Genomic DNA, 19,900 nt, shown 5'->3' with positions numbered 1-19,900 from the left:
CAAATTGTATTTGTTTCTCTAATGAGGATTTAGTATATCATTTTGAATGAATTACTCTTGACTAAGTTTTGCTGTGATGAGTACTAGACTAGAGTTTCATCTCAAAATATGCTTCTGTTATGCTGAGTCAAGTAGAGCAAATGTGGCATACTTCTTTGGTAGTTTTAATTGTCTGCCCAGAAGGAACTGTAAGAGAATTGCTTTTTTACTATAAACCTGGGTCATGAAGCCTGTGACTTATCTCAAATGTTTAACAACAAAGTGTGTATATGTTTAAGGATTTATGTAGAGAGAAGGGGAAAAAGTAATAAAAAGTTGGAAATTGTTGATAATATAATCTGTAGACATTTCTTAACACTGTTACAGTTTTCTATAAATTTAATTATTACATGTAAAATTAAATAGTAAATATACAAAGTTTTGGAGTGGGGCAGTAACAAGTTCTTTAAAAATTTTTTTTTGTTGTTAGTGATTTAATAATGGTTTATAAAATCATAAGGTTAAGGGGTATAGTTACACACCACAGCTCTGTGCTTCCCCCCACCACCACCAAAGATAACTACCATAGTTTTCACAAAGTTTTTTTTTTAATTTCCTTATTGGGGAATTAATGTTTTACATTCAACAGTAAATACAGTAGTTTGTACATGTTTACATTTGTACATTTACCAGTTTTCCATATAATAGTACAACCCCCACTAGGTCCTCTGTCATCCTTTTTGGACCTGTATTCTCCCCCCCACCATCCACCCCTTCACAAAGTTTTAGCAACAGTTTGACTACATTTCCCCCTTTAATAAGTTCATGTATTTAAATTCTTTATATTGAACATATGAATAAATCATTGAGTAGTTGCCTTTCAGTGAAATGCAGGTCATTTGGTAGCATACAAACTATAGCAACAAGAATCCTTGAATACCAAATTAAAGAACCTTAAGTTATTATATATGATAAGACTAGAAAAACTGAAAAAATATAGAGAAAAAATTAAAAAGTGTTAAAGAGAAAATTATATTTTAAAAGATTTAGAGGACTATATGCATGTAAATTTATTATATAGTTTATATCCTGTAAACTATATGTAAATGTATTTAAATGCATCTAAGAGACTCTTTAAACTGTTTTTGTCTCATTGTTCTTTGCTTGAACATCATCGATCTGTTTCTTTCCTTTCATAGTTTAAAGTTGTCTCATGTTTCTGTGGCTATTATTTCTGGGTCTGCTTTACTATCTTTTACCTTGATAAAAGTTACATTTTCTTTTTTTTAACTTTTAAAATTATTTTTGTTTACTGGATAGAGACAGTCAGAAATCAAGAGTTTAGGGGGGGAGAGAGAGAGAGAAAGAGAGAGAGAGAGACCTGCAGCCATCCTTCACCACTTGCAAAGGTTTCCCCCTGCAGGTGGGGACCAGGGGTTTGAACCTGGATTATAACATGCACAGCTTAACTAGGTGAGCCACCACCTGGCCCAGATAAGAGTGACATTTTCTTTGTTTCTTTTTCTGTGGCACTCTTTTCAGTAACTCTTATAAGGAAGGTCTGGTAATGGCAGATTCCTTTAGGTTTTGTGTGTCTTGTAGTGTTTTGATTGCTACTTCATATTTTTTAATTAATTTATTTATTGCCTCCAGGGTAATTTCTAGGGCTCAGTGCCTGCACTACAAATCCACTGCTCCTGGTGGCCATTTTTTCCCATTTCGTTGCTCTTGTTATTGTCATTATTTTTATTGTTGCCATTGCTGTTGCTGTTGTTGGACAAGACAGAGAGAAATCGAGAGAGGATGGGAAGACAGAGGAGGAGAGAAAGATAGACACCTGTAGACCTGCTTCAACGATTGTGAAGCAACCACCCCTGCAGATGGGGAACCAGGGTCTTGAACCAGGATCCTTATGCCAGTCCTTGTACTTCACACCATGTGCGCTTAACCCGCTGAGCTACCACCCAGCCCCAGATTTTTAAGTTTTTTTACTCTTGTTGAGTTAATGTTTTACAGTCAACAGTAAATACAGTATTTTGTACATTTCTCCATTTTCCACACAATACAACCCCCACTAGGTCCTCTGCCATCCTGTTCCAGGACCTGAACTCTCCGCCCCAACCATCCTAGTCTTTTACTTTGGTGCTGTACATCAACTCCAGTCCAGGCTCTGCTTAGTGTTCTCTCTTCTGATCTTGTTTTTCAACTTCTGCCTGAGAGTGAGATCATCCCATATTCATCCTTCTATTTCTGACTTATTTCACTTAACATGATTTTTTCACTTAACATGAGGTCCATCCAAGATCAGCTGAAAACAGAGAAATCACTGTTTTTAATAGCTTAGTAGTAGTATTACATTGTGTATATATACCACAACTTGCTCAGCCATTCCTCTGTTGTTGGGCACCTGGGTTGCTTCCAGGTTTTGGCTATTACAAATTGTGCTGCTAAGAACATAGGTATACACAAGTCTTTTTGGATGGGTGTTTGGTTCCTTGGGCTATATCCCCAGGAGAGGAATTGTAGGGTCATAGAGGAGGTCCACTTCTAGCCTTCTGAGAGTTCTACAGACTGATTTCCATAGTGATTGGACCAATTTACACTCCCACCAGCAGTGCAGGAGAGTTCCTTTGACCCTACAACCTCTCCAGCATTTGTTGCTGCTGTCTTTTCTTGTGTATGACATTCTCATTGTTGTCTTTATTTGCATTTCTCTGACAATCAAAGACTTGGAGCATTTTTTCATATGTTTCTCAGCCTTTCAAAACTATTCTGTGGTGAATATTCTGTTCATATACTCTACCCATTTTTGGATGGGGTCATTTGTTTTCTTGTTGTTGAGTTTGGCAAACTTTATATTGGTTATTAGCTTCTTTTCTGATGTATAGCATGTAAAGACCTCCCATTCTATAGGGGTCTCTTTGATTGGATATTGGTTTTTTTGCTGTTCAGAAGCTTTTTAATTTGATGTAGTCCCATAGGTTTATTCTTGCCTTAGTCTTCTTTGTAAGTAGATTCGTTTCATGAAGGTTCCTTTAAAATTTAGATGGAAAAAAGTTAAGCCAGTACTTTCTTCTAAGTACCTGAAGTCTAACATCTAAGTCCTTGATCCACTTGAAATTTACTTTTGTGTTTGGTGCAATATAGTGGTTCAGTTTCATTCTTCTGCATGTTTCAAACCATTTTTTTCCAGTTCCTATGTTCAAGAGACTCCGCTTCCCCCATTTAATAGTCCGGGCACCTTTGTCAAAGATGAGATGTCCATAGGTGTGGGGGCTTACTTCTGGACTCTCAATTCTATTCCACTGGTTAGTGTTTCTATTCATTTTCCAGTACCAAGCAGTTTTGATTATAATGACTTTACAATACGATTTGAGATCTGGGAGTGTGATGACTCCAGTTCTGTTATTTCTTCTCAAGATTGTTTTTCTAGATCTTTTCTAGTTCTAGATAAACATTTGTAGCTTTTGTTCTATTCTAAAAAAAAAAAAATGTGGTTGGAATCTTGATGGGGATTGCATTAAATTTGCATGTGGCTCCGGGTAGTATATTCATTTTAATAATGTTAATTTTTCTAGTGCATGAACATGGAGTATCTTTTCATTTCTTTATGTCTTTTTCTATTTCCCTAAATAGTGACTCATAATTTTCGGTATCCAAGTGTATCACTTCTTCAGTTAGGTTTATTCCTAGATATTATATTGTTTTTGTTGCTATAGTAAAAGAAATTCATTTCTGGATTTCTTCTTCTTCCAACTTAGTGTTTCCATAAAGGAATATCACTGACTTTTGTATGTTAATTTTGTAGCCTGATACCTTACTATATTGCCAAAAGCTTCTTGCTGGATTCTTCAGGTTTTTCTATGTATATTATGTCATCTGCAAATAGGGAGAGTTTGACTTCTTCTCTTCCAATCTGTATGCCTTTAATTCCTTGCTCCTGCCTGATTGCTATGGCAAGAACTTCCAACACTATGTTGAATAGTAATGGTGATATAGGGTAGCCGTGTGTAGTACCTGATCTGAGGGGGAAATGCTTCCAGTTTTTCACTATTGAGTACGATGTTTGCTGTAAGTTTGCTATATATGGACTCCACTATCCTGAGGGATTTTTCATCTATCCCCATTTTTGTAGTGTTTTAATCATAAAGTGATATTGGATTTTGTCAAAAGCTTTCTCTGCACCTATTGATATAACCATGTGGTTTTTGGTTTTGCATTTATTGATGTGGTGGGTTACATTGATTGATTTATGTATATTAAACCAACCTTGCATTCCTTGTATAAACCCCACTTAGTTCATGATGAACAATCTTTTTAATATACTGCTGTATCCAGTTGGCTAGAATTGTGTTCAATATTTAGCATCTATGTTCATCAGAGATATCAGTCTGTAGTTTTCTTTTTTGGTTGTGCCCCTGCTTGCTTTTGGTATCAGAGTGATGTTGTCTTCATAGAAGCTGAAAGGGAATATTCCAGTGTCTTCAATCTTTTGGAAGAGTTTTAAAAGTAGAGGTATTAACTCTTCCTGGAAGGTTTTGTAGAATTCATTTGTAAAACCATTTGGTTCATGACTTTATTCCTGGGAAGGTTTTTGATAACTGTTTCAATTTCTTTGGCTGTGATTGGCCTGTTCACATTTTCTAGTTCCTCTTTATTTAAATTTGGAAGTTTGTAAGTATCTAGGAACTCATCCATTTCTTCCAGGTTCTCTAGATTGGTGGCATATAATGTTCATAGAAGCCTCACACAATATGTTGGATTTCTGCTGTGTCTGTTGTGATATCTCCTCTTTCATTTATGATCCGATTTATTTGGGTCTTCTCCCTTTTTTGTTTTTTGAGTCTGGCTAAAGCTTTGTCTATTTTGTTTACTCTTTCAAAGTACCAACATTTAGCTTCATTGATCTTTTGTATGGCTTTCTTATTTTCAATGTTTTTTATTTATTCCCTAACTTTAGTTATTTCAGTCTTTCTTTTTACTTTAGGGTTCCTTTCTCCTCCTCCTCCTCCTCCTCCTCCTCCTCCTCCTCCTCCTCCTCCTCCCCTTCTCCTTTCCCCTTCTCCTTCTAAGACTTTAAGGTGTGCAATCAGGCTGTTTATTTGAGCTTTTTCTTGTTTCTGAATGTGTGCTTGTATGACTATGAATTTCCCTCTCAGTACTGCCTTAGCTGTGACCCAAATATTTTGATAGCTCATATCTTCATTTACATTGAACTCTCATAACATTTTGATTTCTTCATTAATTTCCTCTTTGACCTAGTAGTTGTTAAGTAGTGTACTGTTGAGTTTCCATATTTTGGGACTTTTACTAATTTTTTGTTTGTTGTTAAGTTTTAATTTAATCCCTCTGTTGTCTGAGAAGCTGCTTGGGAAGATTTCAATGCTCCTGAATTTGTTGACACTGTCTTTATGGCCTAACATATGGTCAGTCCTTGAGAATGACCCATTTGTACTTTAATAGAATGTGTATTCCACGTCTACAGCCATACTACCCTGAACATGCCTAATCTTGTCTGATCTCAGAAGCTAAGCAAGGTCGGGCCTGGTTAGTACTTGTATGAAAGAGTATATATTCCCAGTTTCTTGGGGTAAATGGCTCTGAAAATGTCCAATAGTTCTAGTTTATCTATCTCTTCATTTAGCTCCCTCATTTCTCTATTGATTTTCTGCATAGATGATCTGTCATGTTGAGAGAATGGGGTGTTGAAGTCCCCTACTATGACTGTGTTGCTGTTAATATAGTGCTGTAGCTCTTTCAGGAGATGTTTTATGTATTTAGATGGCCTCTCCTTGGGTGCATAGATGTTGACAATTGTTAAATCCTCTTGATTGATCCTCTGAACACTAAGTAATGTCCATTCCTATCTTATTTTATTTATTTTAAAGCCTATTGTGTCAGATATGAGTATAGCTGTTCCTGCCCCTTTTTGTGGTCAGTTGGCTTGTATTATAGTTTTCTATCCTTTCAATTTGAGTCTGTTTGTCTTTTTGAGTTAGGTGGGATTCCTGCAGACAACATATGGTTGGGTTGTTTTTTCTGATCTATCTTCCTATACTCTGTGCCTTTTATAGGTGAATTCAGGCCATTGATATTATAGAATGAAGATTTTTTAACACCATTATTGTAAATCTTTAGAGTGTTCTGATATATGGCATATTTATGGTGATCTGACTGTTTATAGGAGACCTTTGAGAACTTCTTTCGGTGCAGGCTTGGTTATAGTTGATTCTTTCAACTGTTGCTTGTCTGAGAAGGTTTTTATGCATCCATCTAGTGTCTGAATGCCAGTCTAGCAGGACACAGTAGCCTTGGTTGAAAGCCTTTCTCATTGAGCACTTGACAGATATCTTTCCATTCTCTTCGGGCCTATAGTGTTTATGTGGAGAAATCTGCGGCTTATCTTGTGGGTTTTCCTCTGTAGGTGACTCTTTGTTTTTCTCTTGCAGCCTTCAGGATCCTTTCTTTATCCTTATTCCCTTCCATTCTAAATATGATGTGTCTTTAAGTCTGGGTTAATTCTGTTTGGGACCCTCTGGGCTTTTTGAACCTTTATGTCTTTGATGTTGTCTATACTAGAGAAGTTCTCAGCTATTTTGTTCTGTAGAATGTTTTCTTCCCCTCCCTCTCTTTCTTCCTCTGGTAGACCTATAATGCGTATATTATTTCCTTTGAAGTCACCCCATATGTCTCCTAATCTCTTTTTGAGATCTCTTGCTTCTTTCTTAGTTTTCTCTAATTCATACTCAATATTTCCAATTCTGCCTCTTTTTTTTTGCCTCCAGGGTTATCATTGGGGCTTGGTGCCAGCACTACGAATCCACTGCTCTTAGAGGCTATTTTTCCCATTGTTGCCCTTGTTGTTACCCTTATTGTGGTTGTTATTGTTATTATAGCTGTTGTTGTTGATGTCTGCACTATGAATCCACTGCTCCTGGAGGCCATTTTTCTTTTCCCATTCCGTTCCCATTCCGTTGCCCTTGTTGCCCTTCATATTGTATAGGATAGAGAGAAAATGAGAGAGGAGGGGAAGACAGAGGGGGAGAGAAAGATAGATACCTGCAGACCTGCCTCACCACTTGCAAAGCAGCCCCCATGCAGGTAGGGACTAAGGGCTTAAGCCGAGATCCTTATGCCAGTCCTTGTGCTTTGTGCCGTGTGCACTTAATTGGATGTTCTGCTGCCTGGCCCCAGTGATTTCTTTCTTGTTTGCCAGAAATTCCAGCTGTTTGCCAATGAAATTTGTTGAAATGTTTTGTCTTAGTTTTGTTTGCTCATTAATGAGATTTTTTCATTTATTTTTACTATTTTTTGTATCTTTTATTAGTGGTTTAATAATGATTGACAAGATTGTAGGATAAAAGAAGTACAATTCCCACCACCAGACCCCATCCCCTCCATTGGAAGCTTCCCTATTCTTTAACCCTCTAGGAGTAATGGACCAAAGATCTCTATGGGGTGCAGAAGGTTGGGAGGTTGGCTTCTGTAATTGCTTCTTCATGGGACATGAGCATTGATAGGTTGATCTATACCCTCAGCTGGTTTCTATCTTTCCCTAGTAAAGAAGGACTCTTGGGAGGTGGGGATCCAGGACTTACTGTTGAGGTCATCTGCCCAGGGGAAGTCAGGTTAACGCCATGGTAGCACCTGCAGCTTGGTGGCTAAAAAGCATTAAGATACAAAGCAGAACAGATTAATAACAAGATATTAAACAGAGATTCTGAGGCTCAGACATTAAAACTTGTGGAAGTCTGATTTTTAAAAATACACATAGTATCATGCCCCGACCAGCAGGGCGGTGAACAGGGGCTAGGAACCTAAAAGACCTGGAATGACAGGGACGCGAGACACAAAAGAATGACAGCAAGACAAGTTTCTGATCAAGCTGCAAAATTTTATTGTGTTCACAGGCATTATAAGACTTTGGGGAAGGAGAGGGAATGCTGGAGGGAGAGGATGGGGAGCAAACTTCAAAGCGGAATGTTCCTTGCAACAAATGGCCGAAAACATGTTTGTTACCACAACTGTGTGTTGACTCACTTGATTACTGATAAATGGTTTACCTGAGGGGAAATGGCCTGCCCAGGGGGGAATTAACACTTGTCTCGAGGGATTCCATTGTTTCAAAGCTTATCACCTATCAAGCAGGGAAATGGCTCCTGGCATATCCTCCCTTTGTTATAATTTAAATTGAGGCAGGAAATTGGGGGTGAGGAGCGGAGACCCTAACAGCAGGTTTGGTGGGCATAACCAGAGGGGAGAAGTATTGATCCGATTCGTCCCGCGGGGTGAATGCAAAACCAATCTTCCCGCATCTTATAAGGCTCTCGGTGTCTTTTTGGGGAGGGGAGGCAGAGCCACGGTTTCTAGGGAAACAATTTTTTGTTGTTGACACCAACCTCCATGCAAATCAGGTTTGCTTCATGGGGGACTCAAAGGCGGACGATAGGGTCCTCCCCCTGCAGTGCTTTGCCTTACACCCCTTACTGGTGTCCTTGCCCTGCCAAGGTTGGATGTCTCGATGCATAATTCTGAGTTTTATGCCATCCGAAAAGGGGGTCTGTCATCCTCAGGTTCAGCCAGGCCTCTATCAGCCAAATCAAGTCTGTGATAATGTACTTGCAAAGGTTTTGATGCCAAGGAGTCAATCTGCCGTTTTATAAAATCAGTAATCTTATTAAAAATAAAGGGTCTTAAGGTAACCATTAACAAAAGACTAGTAAGGGTCCCATAAAGGGCTCTGTAGTGACTCAAGACTATTTGTGGTGGAGTCTATAACCTGTTGTAATTTGTTAGAAAATTCATGGGAGGAATATATAGAGTGTCCTAGCATGCCACCAGCAAGTCTAAGGGAAGCAGTCAGTGGATGTGATGTCCAGGGGAAGAAACAGCACGTCTGGTCTGGTCAGCGCCAACTGATGAAATTTTTCTTCTTCATAGAGGGTCAGCTGTGGAACAAGCAAAACTAGGAGGCAAGGACCAGGTAGAGAAGAATTGACAGGAAAATATAGGATGGTGTTGTACCAAAACACAGAGGAGGTACATACACATTAGAAGTCAAGGTGAGGTTCCTTGAACATCGAGGAATATTTTGAGAAAAGTGAGCAGTCAATAAACATGTAAGGATGAAGTCAGCAGTGGTAGGTCAGCAGAAAGAGAAGACTTGGATAAGCTGGTGAGGTTAGCTAACTATATACTGCATGGCGTCCTTTGTGGTAAGGACTTGCCAACAGGGACTCTGTGGATTTTGCAAGAGCAATAATGTCATCCACCATAATAAAAGGAAAACAAACATGGACATCCAGTGTTGAAAAAAGAGAGAAAGGAAATATGTCTCTAACTGGAAAGGTGGGTGGCTTTGTCAATGAGATATAATAAATGGACAATTAGAATTTTTGTAAATATTAAGAAGGATTAGTATGTTACTTCATTGACACTTTAGCCAACTGAATACTGGGGGGTGCATTTCCCTTCTTTTTTTTTATTAATTAAACTTAAGGGTTTTAGTTTTTCTTGTTTGAGCTATAGCCCACATAAATTTGGAAAAAATACCAACTGAGAAAGAAAAAAATGTTTTTGTTTACTAAACATGGGCAGGTGAATCACATCAATCTGCCAGAGAGCATTGGCTTTTGTCAATGGAGATTAATCTTAAAATTCTGAATAGCAAGATCTTAATTAAACAATGCAGGAGTCAGTAAAGTGCTCTCACTATGGCAGGTCAAGTGTTACAATTTTAAGAGGCTTGTAAAAAAAAATGAGAAAAATTTTAGGATATGAGTGACTTTAGGAGTCATCACACACCCATAAATAAAAAATGAAAAATGTTTAGTTTTAAATCTTACCATGTGAGCAGTCAGTTCTTCATGTGCAGATGTACCTATAATTATTTACTTAGGGAGAGAAGTTGTACCAAGTTAATTGATGATCTAATGGTTAGAATTGGCTTGAGGTTTTTTCATATGATTTTAGAAGGCTCTTTATTAGAATATACCAATATGTTATAGAAAGTCAATACCTAATGTGTTGACATGATAAAATGTTTACCATTTTTTAGCATTATTTTAAACTGATTAGACAGTTTAAGCACACTATTATAACTTTAGTTTACTAAGATCTTTACTCATCACAAGGCTATCATGAGTAAGCATAGATATAAAACTCTTAATAGATTTTGTTCCTTAGAACTCTAATATGGCAACTTAAAAGGCTAAAATAAACCTCATAGTTTAAATGTTCAAAATAATAATTTTGTTAAATCAGGATTTGCCAAAACAAATCTATCAGACCAGAAGCACAATGTATTACCTTAATTTATCAAGAATAAACCTCTGGCAGTGTCTTAAAACAAACCAGTTAATTTTTAAAAGCAGAAAGATATAAAGAGGAAAACCAGAGCAAAAGCCTCTGGCATGTAAATAATTAACATAACCATTGTGTTATCTTTTACTAACCCAAGCCAGTCTTAAACAATTTAAAGTAAAATGTTAAACTTTGTTTGTTAGGATCTTTGTTTATCATAAAGCTGTCACACCCTTAGGGCAGCTATGAACAAGGGTGGGTACACAACTTAATTGATCTTTCACTTTGATTTGGATAGGTAACTTAAAAAGCTAAAATAAACCTTATAGCTGAAATGTGTAAAATAAATTTTTACTGTTAAAGTTTCTTTTAGATGACCATTTTGCACCAAATAATTTTGTTGAATCACATCTGTTGAATGAAAATTTTTTATCAGGCCAGGAATATGTTTAACCCTTTTTTTCCTGGCAAGGCCACTGCTCTACACTGACTGGGTTATTAGAAAGCCAGTTCAAACATGGAATTAACAAATTAACAAACAGTGGCAGTTGGTATTGGGGTGCTGGTAATATTTACAATTCTCACAAGAGTGAGAGAGACTGTAGAGGCATTTTACCCTGCCTAGATATTTCAGAAAATCTTTTAACTAATGAATTGATGCTGATATTAGCTATCAGAAGGACGAAACTGTCCTATATTTTACTTTGGTAAAGGTGTGCCAACTCTATGAGTCGGGATCTTTAAAACCACATTTAGCTTAACTAAATCTTATTTAAAACTTAAAACAAACTTTAGTTACTTAGGGGTTAACACACATTAATGAAAACAAGGTTAGCACAGACTTAAAACATACATTCTTGGTGAAGAGAAGAATTTCCCTTTGAAAAGCGGCTTTTGGATTTCTAACTCACTGCCACCCAGGAGGGGCATTTGTGGCTAGGGAATGATTGACTGGAGTCTTTGCCACTCTGTGGAGCAGGAGCTCTGTGCCATGATTGGCTGTGCGGGCGGAACAGGCGGGCTCAGTTTACCGCCGCGCAGAGAAAAATCTTTGAAATTCTTTTTCTAGGCTAAGGTACATTTTACAGTTTTAAAGAAACAAATCATTAAATTTTTATCAAAAGTGTGTACTGGTTTTTTGACTAATAGTAAGATAATGCCAAATCAAGAGCCCACAGTTCTTTAACTAATTGTATATGTTCTCGTTTTTCTTCTACTAATTATCTAAGGGAAGCTGTTTTTTGTGCTAGTTGAGTTTTAGCCTTGGTGGTCTAATCAGTATTATTGGCCAACTCAAGGACCAGAGCACAAAACGGAGGGGCAGTGGTGTAGGGAGGCAGTCTGGACAAGGAAGAGCATAGGGGTTAGGGTTAGCCAGTGTGAGCCTGGCTCCGAGTAACAGGGAAAGCCAAAACCGGTTTTGATTTGGATGGTTGTTTTAGTTTTAGTTTTAGGGATTGGGTTTTTTGGTGAGGCTAAAAGGTAAGTTCTTCTGTAACTGCAGCTATTTCTTTCATTAATTGAAGCTGCTCTCTCTGGTCAGCAAGGACCTTGCGGAGGGTGGAAATTCCTGTAAGGGCTCCTAAGCGTGCCCGCCTGACGGAGGGATTGTCAAGAAGAGGGTCAGGCTGGAGAGCAGGGGCATAAGTGTTGGGAGGGAGATTAAAGGGAGGAGGACACCAATCGGGATTGTAGTATTTGGCAGCCTCTTTTTGTAGCAAAGCCTCATCCTCCACGGGAAGTGCTTCAGGAGAGGGAGGTTTTGTAAAACTGGATAGAGGCAGGGGAAAGAATGCTGGGTTTCATTCTCATGTGAATTAGCAATAGGAGGGTCAATAAAGGGAACTTTAGTAAGTGCGGAGGAACCTATAGGGAGGGGGACAGGGCTTTTACTTTCATCGGGTTCTGGGAGGCTTTTATTTTGACTGGGTACTGGGGGATCAAGATCAATAATCACAGAAGGGCATGGGGATGGGGATTTTGTCCTAGACAGCGGACTAGAAAGTTGCCGGAGGACCTTTTCACCCTCTGTAATAAGGTTTTTAATATCAGGGTGGTTATTATAAATTTTTAAGATATCATTAATTAAATTCCAGTAACAAAAGGCAGAAACAGGTACACGTTCAGGACCAAAAGACTGATAGTGATCATTAAGACAGTCACCAATTCTCCTCCAAACGTTTCTCATTATAGTGCCTTCCTGGGGGAACCAGGGGCAAATATTTCCAATATAATCTAAAAACTTCTTTCTTTCTTTTTAACCCTAGTTCCTCGTGTCTTGAGTGACTCCTTGAGTCCTTTAATGAATAAATCTTGTTTGCTAAATTCATGTCCCATGGTTTTGCTTACCTCAGCTGCTGTGACACTCTCCTCCAGATGCGACTCACGGTCGGGTATTTCCGTGGCGATCTATACGAGTCTTTGCGTTACCCCCTCGGCCGCGATGACTCAGTGAATTCGGGTAGGCCTACCCTCTCGATCAGCGGAGTTCCTAGGTCCAGAAGGCTTCTTCGCCCCACGTACGGGCGCCAGAATGCCCCGACCAGCAGGGTGGTGAACAGGAGCTAGGAACCTAAAAGACCTGGAATGACAGGGACACGAGACACGAAAGAACGACAGCAAGACAAGTTTCTGATCAAGCTGCAAAATTTTATTGTGTTCACAGGCATTATAAGGCTTTGGGGAAGGAGAGGGAATGCTGGAGGGGGAGGAGGAGGAGCAAACTTCAAAGCGGAATGTTCCTTGCAACAAATGGCCGAAAACATGTTTGTTACCACAACTGTGTGTTGACTCACTTGATTACTGATAAATGGTTTACCTGAGGGGAAATGGCCTGCCCAGGGGGGAATTAACACTTGTCTCAAGGGATTCCATTGTTTCAAAGCTTATCATCTATCAAGAGGGACATGGCTCCTGGCAGTATCACATTCATTAAAATACTTTTTGTTTTCCTTGTAGTTGGTTGAAATGTTGGATATGTCTGTCCCTGCAGTTGCTAAGTTGAGACGTCTTCTAGATAGTCTTCCAAGGGAAGCTTTGCCAGATATTCTGACATCAATTATCCGTACGAGCAACAAAGAGAAGCTCCAGGTACAGTGTTCTCTTCTAGAATGTGAGTTGTTTGGTCATCTTTTATTTGGATCTAGGCAGAAAAATTTCTCCTCCTTCAAAAAAATCTGGCAGTTTACAGAAATAGTTAAAATGCTTTTACACTGGGGGTTGGGCAGTGGCGCAGTGGGTTAAGCGCATGTGGCGCAAAGCGCAAGGACCTGCGTGAGGATCCCAATTTGAGCCCCCGGCTCCCCACCTGCAGGGGAGTCGCTTCACAGGCGGTGAAGCAGGTCTGTGGGTGTCTATCTTTCTCTCCCCATCTCTGTCTTCCCCTCCTCTCTCCATTTCTCTCTGTCCTATCCAACAACGAACGACATCAACAATGGCAATAATGATGACCACAACGAGGCTACAACAAGGGTAACAAAAAGGGGGAAAAATGGCCTCCAGGAGTGGTGGATTCATGGTGCAGGCACCAAGCCCAGCAATAACCCTGGAGGGGGAAAAAAATGCTTTTACACTCAAATTGACTTTTAAAAGTGATTTTTTACATTTTTTGGTATATATAAAATTCTTATTCATATAACCAATTCTATTAGTTTGTAAATTTATGGAAAAATTAGTTAGAAAAGGTAAATATGTATTTAAACACATGGAGCTGTGACTTTTGCCATATATATGGACTTTTATTAGAATTCTTTATGATTGCTGATTGCTATTTACATATATCACATGTATGCTACATTATCTGTAATTTACTATTTCTGTTTCTTTTTCATTTATTTTACACTTGAAGCAGACTTATCAGATAGAGAGACATAGAGACAGAGGGGAAGATACCACAGAACCAAAACTTCATCCAGTGCAGTTTTTATTCCTTTAAAGTGAAATGAGTTTTAAAGATACTTGAAAAACAATCTAAGTGTAGAGTCATCAGTTTGTAGTTTTTCTCAAAAAGAAAGTTTCCATGCTCGCTTAAAATTTTTTTTTCTGCTTCTGGTAGACTTTTTTTTTCCTCCTCAATCTCAGTCTCATAGACAAAGAGGAAAAGAGAGGCAGAGCAACACCACAGCACTTGCTGCTGCTCATGCGGCTTTCCTTTTGTTTGAGTCCTAGGTGCTGCTGGGGGCTCAAAGTCAGGTCTTTACACATAGTAAAGTGTATGCTCTACTAGGTGAGATATCTCTGGCCCTTACAGTATTTTAAAGCAGTCTGCTTCACACTTTTTTTTTAATTGATTGAGTCTATGTGTCTATGGGAGGGAGGCCAGAGTACTCACTGCTCTTGCATGTTGTTCTCTGGCATGTGTAGTGCTGGGGCTGGGGGCATCAAACACATGCAAGTCCTGCATTCTACTTACTGAAACATCTCCCCTCAGCATCTAAGCAGGCTGCTTTATTGAATCTTCCTAGAAAATTCAAGTTAATTTTCATGAAAATAACTCTTTATCAATTTATTTAATATTTAAGTTCAGCAGTTTTAATAGCAGGTGGTACTACTACAAGTTCGGTATAAACTTTCATTTTAACTGTAGAAGCTGAAGAGAACAGAATTAAAGAGTAGTCTGGTTGATGTACTAGCAAATATGTCTTACTGAGAGAATACAGAGCATATTTAATCAGGCAAATTATTAGTGGAGTTGTCATGGGGTGCTTCTATTTACTTACATCTATTTGTATAAGAAAAAATTTAATATTTTAACCTAGAACCTACTTAGACCTATTATGTAATATAGACGTATTCTGAGCATTGAGAATAATTGCCAGAAAAAAGTTGAAGTTATATGTATGTGTACTCTAGCTCTTGGAACAATACGTATAGCTTCATTTTAAAATAAAGGTCAAGATATTTTTTCTTCCCCCAATCTTTTTTGAACTTTTATTATCTTCATTTATTGGATAGAGATAGCCAGAAATCTACAGGGAAGGTGGAGATAGGGAGAGAGACAGAGAGCCACCTGCAGCCCTGCTTCATCGCTCGCAAAGCTTTCCTGCACAGGTGAGGAGTGGGGGCTTGAACCCAGGTCTTTGTGCATTGTAACATGTGAGCTCAAGCAGGTGCGTCACCACCCAGCCCCCCTCTTTTTTTTTTCCCTTTGGGTTTCTGGTGTTTATCCCTAATGACATTACTGATTTAATATAATTAAAGTTGTCTTTTTTTTTGCTTATCAGTTTTAGTTGTGATTCTTTTATTTAGACATGTTTTTGAGAAAGACTCAACTGATTTCCTTAGATTTTAGATGCTGTCAGTCTAGAGGAGCGGTTCAAGATGACCATACCACTGCTTGTCAGGCAAATTGAGGGCCTGAAATTGCTTCAGAAAACCAGAAAACACAAGCAAGATGATGATAAGCGGGTAAATATTTCTTTAAATCTATTTCTTCGAGTCCTCAGTTATTTTTATGTCAAGGCTTCAAAGTCCCAGGTTCAGTCCCCTGCACCATCATAAAACAGAGCCAGTCAGTGCTCTAGTAAAAATTAATTAATTAATTAATTAATTGCAATAGAGAAAAAAGAACAAATTAATTGTCTTATACCACTCAGGTGAATGTAAACACGGATTTTTATTTTCTCTTTAGACCTTCTCCTCCCCCTTCCAATTTAAAAAAAAATGTGAGCATTCATTTTTTGTTGTTTGTTTTGTTCTGGTAATCATCAGGGAAAAATTCACTGCCATTTTTTTTGCTAGACATAGTCTTGCTTTTCAATATTTTAAAAACTAGTGAAGAACTGATGAGTATCTTTGAATTTGACTTTATATTTAACTGCATATAATATTAAAAGCACAATTTACCCACACACACACACACACAAAAAAAAAAAAACACTATAGAAGTGTTCTCTAAAGACTGTTAAGTTGTCAGAAAAGTCATGACATACTTTCTGTGTTTTACACGTAATTATTGATTTATAAAATTATGAGATAATGGGTATAATTTCATAGCATTCCCACCACCAGAGTTCTGTGTTCACATTCCCTCCATTGGAAACTGCAGTGGTTCTCCCAAGATCACAGATATGAATTGATTTATTTCCATAACTCTATATTTATGTATATTTGCCCATTTTTCTATGGTCCTGCCATATCTTCCTTTCTAAGTCACAACTACTATTTTTGAGTGCCCTTCCTTCCCCTCTCCCCCTCTTGTCTCTCTGTATCCTGATGGAATTGGAGTTCAGAGCCGTAACACTCAAAACACTTTTCCTCCTCTGGGGTTATGGACCAAAATTCCTTATGCGGTGCAGAAGGTAAGAGTTCTGGCTTCTATCATTGCTTCTTCACTGGACATGGACATTAGCAGGTTGATTCATACCCTCAACCTATTTCTGTCTTTCCCTAGTCGGGTAGGACTCTGGAGGAGTGAGGTTGCAGGACACATTGATGGGTCTACCCAGGAAGTCAGGATAGAAGCATCTGCAACTTGGTGGCTGAAAGGCAGTAAAGCAGGACAAAATGCTTAATAAGCAGTAACCAAAAAGTAGGAATAGATTAGATGAGAATAGGAATTTTATGATGGAGAGAAACTAGAAAATCTGTTTTAGGTATATTCCTAGGGACCTATGACTTTAGTAATTTTTGCTTGAGCCTCATAGCTCACATGTAGGTGGGCTCCAAATATTGTCTGGGAAAATGGTGTTAGAGTTGAGGATAGGGCTAGAGAGGTGGACTAGGGAGAGAGTAGCTCCCAAGCTTGAATAAAATACATAAATGCCTGTTTGGGCGCCATATGCCAGGCTAGCTTCACGGGCGGGAGACAGGGACTCATGGCTGAGCTGGGAAGCAGTGCAACCAATCTTTATTCATTAGAAAATTCTGCGCTTTATATCTCCTGAGGTGGAAGAGGATGTACATAGGATAGGGGGTGGGTAGAAGGAAAAAGCGCACGAGGAAGTATCAAGCTTCCATCTAACCAGTGGGGATTAAACCAATGCCCTGTAGGCAGGGTGAGTCTCAGGTAAAGCAGTGATTATGTAAATAGATCACAGCGTTAAGCAATGCAAATGAACCTAAGAACATAACATGATGAGCAAAACAGAAGGGGTCTTAGAAGCGGAATTAGAAGCATACCAACACATAAATACATATATATAACTGTTTACCTCATCGATCTGACCCAGGGCCCATATATATTCATATTTAGCACAGGAGCCTGTGTAAACTCTGAGTCCCTGTCAGTCTCAGCTCATAGCCCATGGTCACAGCTGGGAACATTCTAGGCTGCATTCATTTCAGGACCATTCTTCTTCCAGTGGCAGTTTAGGCTGGCCCAGCCTTCTTTTGGAGAGTAAGAGCAGTCCCTAGCATTGCTACTTTATGAGGGCGAGGTCTTGGAGAGGCATACAAGAGGGCTCATGATGACATTCCTTATGGAAGTAGCCAGTGATGGTAGAGAGAGAGAGGCCCATATTATCTATGTGAGAATCCAAGGATTCCTTGACTAGGGCTCCAGATGATAGGGTAATCTAGTATTGACCAAAACAGTGATCAATGAGCTAGTTTCTTGCCCTTATCTAGCTTTTGTAGACCTTTCTTTATTTTAGTCAAATTATTTTTAAGCACTACAGGAAGTTTTGAAATGTGGTAGATTATGAAGAATAAAAATAAAACCATTTGACTTGACAGAGATGGTTACTAGATTTCAAAGAAGAAATTCAGCATGATGAAGACAAAGTAAATCTTCTAAAGTATTTGGGGAGGAAGAAATAATAGTGATTAAAGCCATTTTATGCAAAAGCAGAACATTGTAAGGAGGAAAATAAATAATATAGAAACTTGAAGGTTTGGGATAAGATAAAGTAATTTGAAAGGAGGAAAACCTTTCTATATGTTGAAGACAAAAGAAAATAAAGCCAAAGGTAGAAAAGCTAAAAGTCTTAGAAATTTTGTAATGGGGACCAGGTGGTAGTGCACCTGGCTAAGCACACACATTATAGTGCACAAAGACCCGGGTTCAGGCCCCTGGTCCCCACCTGCAGGGGGAAAGCTTCACAAGTGGTGAAGCAGGGCTACAGGTGTATTTCTGTTTTTCTCCCTCTCTCTTTCCCTACCCTCTCAAATTCTGTTTCTGTCAAATAATAAATAAAATTTTAAAAAAGAAATTTTTAACGTAGAAGGAAAAGTGGAATTTATTCAGTTGTCAAATGGTAAGTAGTAGTATATATCAAGAAAATAATAACTATAGTTATAGCCCAGGTATTATTACCATGTTTTAATTACTTCTAATAGCCAGTTCATTAAACTTTTTGATAGTGTTGTAGGCATGTACCATAGAATTACATCTATCTCATCCTGGTTTATTTTTAAATTCTTCTACTTCTACATATGCATGTGCCTCTTAGTACCATTCAGAACTTAAGTTCCTAAAGATTAGCAGTCAGAAATAAGAAAGTCAGAAATAAGAAAGGCTTATTCAGCACCAATTACAAACTTACACGTTATGGTACTTTGTTTCCCTTTGTGACATATATGCAGGTTCAGTAATTTTTTATTAATGATTTACTAATGGTTTACAAGATTATAAAATTACAGGGTTATAGTTCGACACCATACCCACCACCAAAGTTCTCTGCTCTCACCTTCCCAGTGGTAACCACCATAATTCTCAGTCAGTTGGATTGTCGAAAAATTTATAATGTACTTTTTTTTGCATAGAAAGGACATATGGTTGCCCCCCTTTTTTGTACAAGTTCATGTGTTTCAGTCCTCTTTATTCTACATATAAGGAAACTTTCCAGTTAGTTGTTTTTCACCTCATTAATTCAATAAAGATAATCTCAAGTTCCATCCCGCTTATCCTGTAGAACACAATATTATCTTTGTAAATTGTGGAATAAGTATTTCATCGAGTGTATGCCCCTTAATGTCTTGATCCAGTCATCTGTGACAGTTTTGTTCTGTATTTTTTTTTTTTAGGTTATAGCAATACGTCCTATTAGAAGAATTGCACACATCCCAGGTACATTAGAAGATGAGGAAGAGGATGAAGACAATGATGACATTGTCATGCTAGAGAAAAAAATACGAACATCTAGTATGCCAGAGCAAGCTCACAAAGTCTGTGTCAAAGAGATGAAAAGGTAAATTAAAGAAGGCACAAACTTGTTGGTATGTCCATTTTACTTTTTTTTCTTTTAATATCACTGTTAGGAATGAACTGAGAACTTCATGTATGCACTTAATCTCTAAGAATCTCCCTGCCCCCCCTTTTCTTTTTTCTTTTTCTTTCTGTTGTTTTATTAATGATTTAGCAGTGATTGATAAGATAGTGGGATAAGAATGGTACAATTACATATAATTCCTTCCACCAGAGTACCATGCCCCATCCCTTCCATTAAAAGCTTCCCTATTCTTTATTCCTCTGGGAGTATGAACCCAAGATCTTTATGGGGTGCGGGGTGGGAGGTCTGGCCTCTGTAATTGTTTCTCCACTGGACATGGGCACTAACTGGTCGATCCTTACCCCCAGCCTGTTTCTGTCTTTCCATAGTTGGGCAGGGCTCTGGAGAGGTAGGGTTCCAGGACACATTGGTGAGGTCATCTATCCAGGGAAGTCAGGTTGGTGTGCAGG

At 38.4% G+C, this 19,900-nt stretch overlaps 1 protein-coding gene across 2 annotated transcripts in view; it reads left to right on the top strand.

Moving 5' to 3' along the window:
- Positions 1 to 19,900, top strand: part of LONP2 (lon peptidase 2, peroxisomal) — a 113,162-nt gene that overhangs the window by 17,810 nt on the left and 75,452 nt on the right. Inside the window, exons 3-5 of one of the 2 annotated variants that reach the window (XM_007533677.3) lie at positions 13,240 to 13,371; positions 15,565 to 15,687; positions 19,246 to 19,409. In XM_007533677.3, coding sequence (XP_007533739.1) covers positions 13,240 to 13,371; positions 15,565 to 15,687; positions 19,246 to 19,409 — 419 coding nt within the window. The remainder of the gene's footprint in view (positions 1 to 13,239; positions 13,372 to 15,564; positions 15,688 to 19,245; positions 19,410 to 19,900) is intronic. The other variant, XM_007533678.3, reaches the window with a different exon arrangement.

The sequence above is a fragment of the Erinaceus europaeus genome, chromosome 2 (genome assembly GCF_950295315.1).
Source record: "Erinaceus europaeus chromosome 2, mEriEur2.1, whole genome shotgun sequence".
Taxonomy (NCBI): Eukaryota; Metazoa; Chordata; class Mammalia; order Eulipotyphla; family Erinaceidae; genus Erinaceus; species Erinaceus europaeus.
This window is presented reverse-complemented; position numbering and strand designations above follow the sequence as displayed.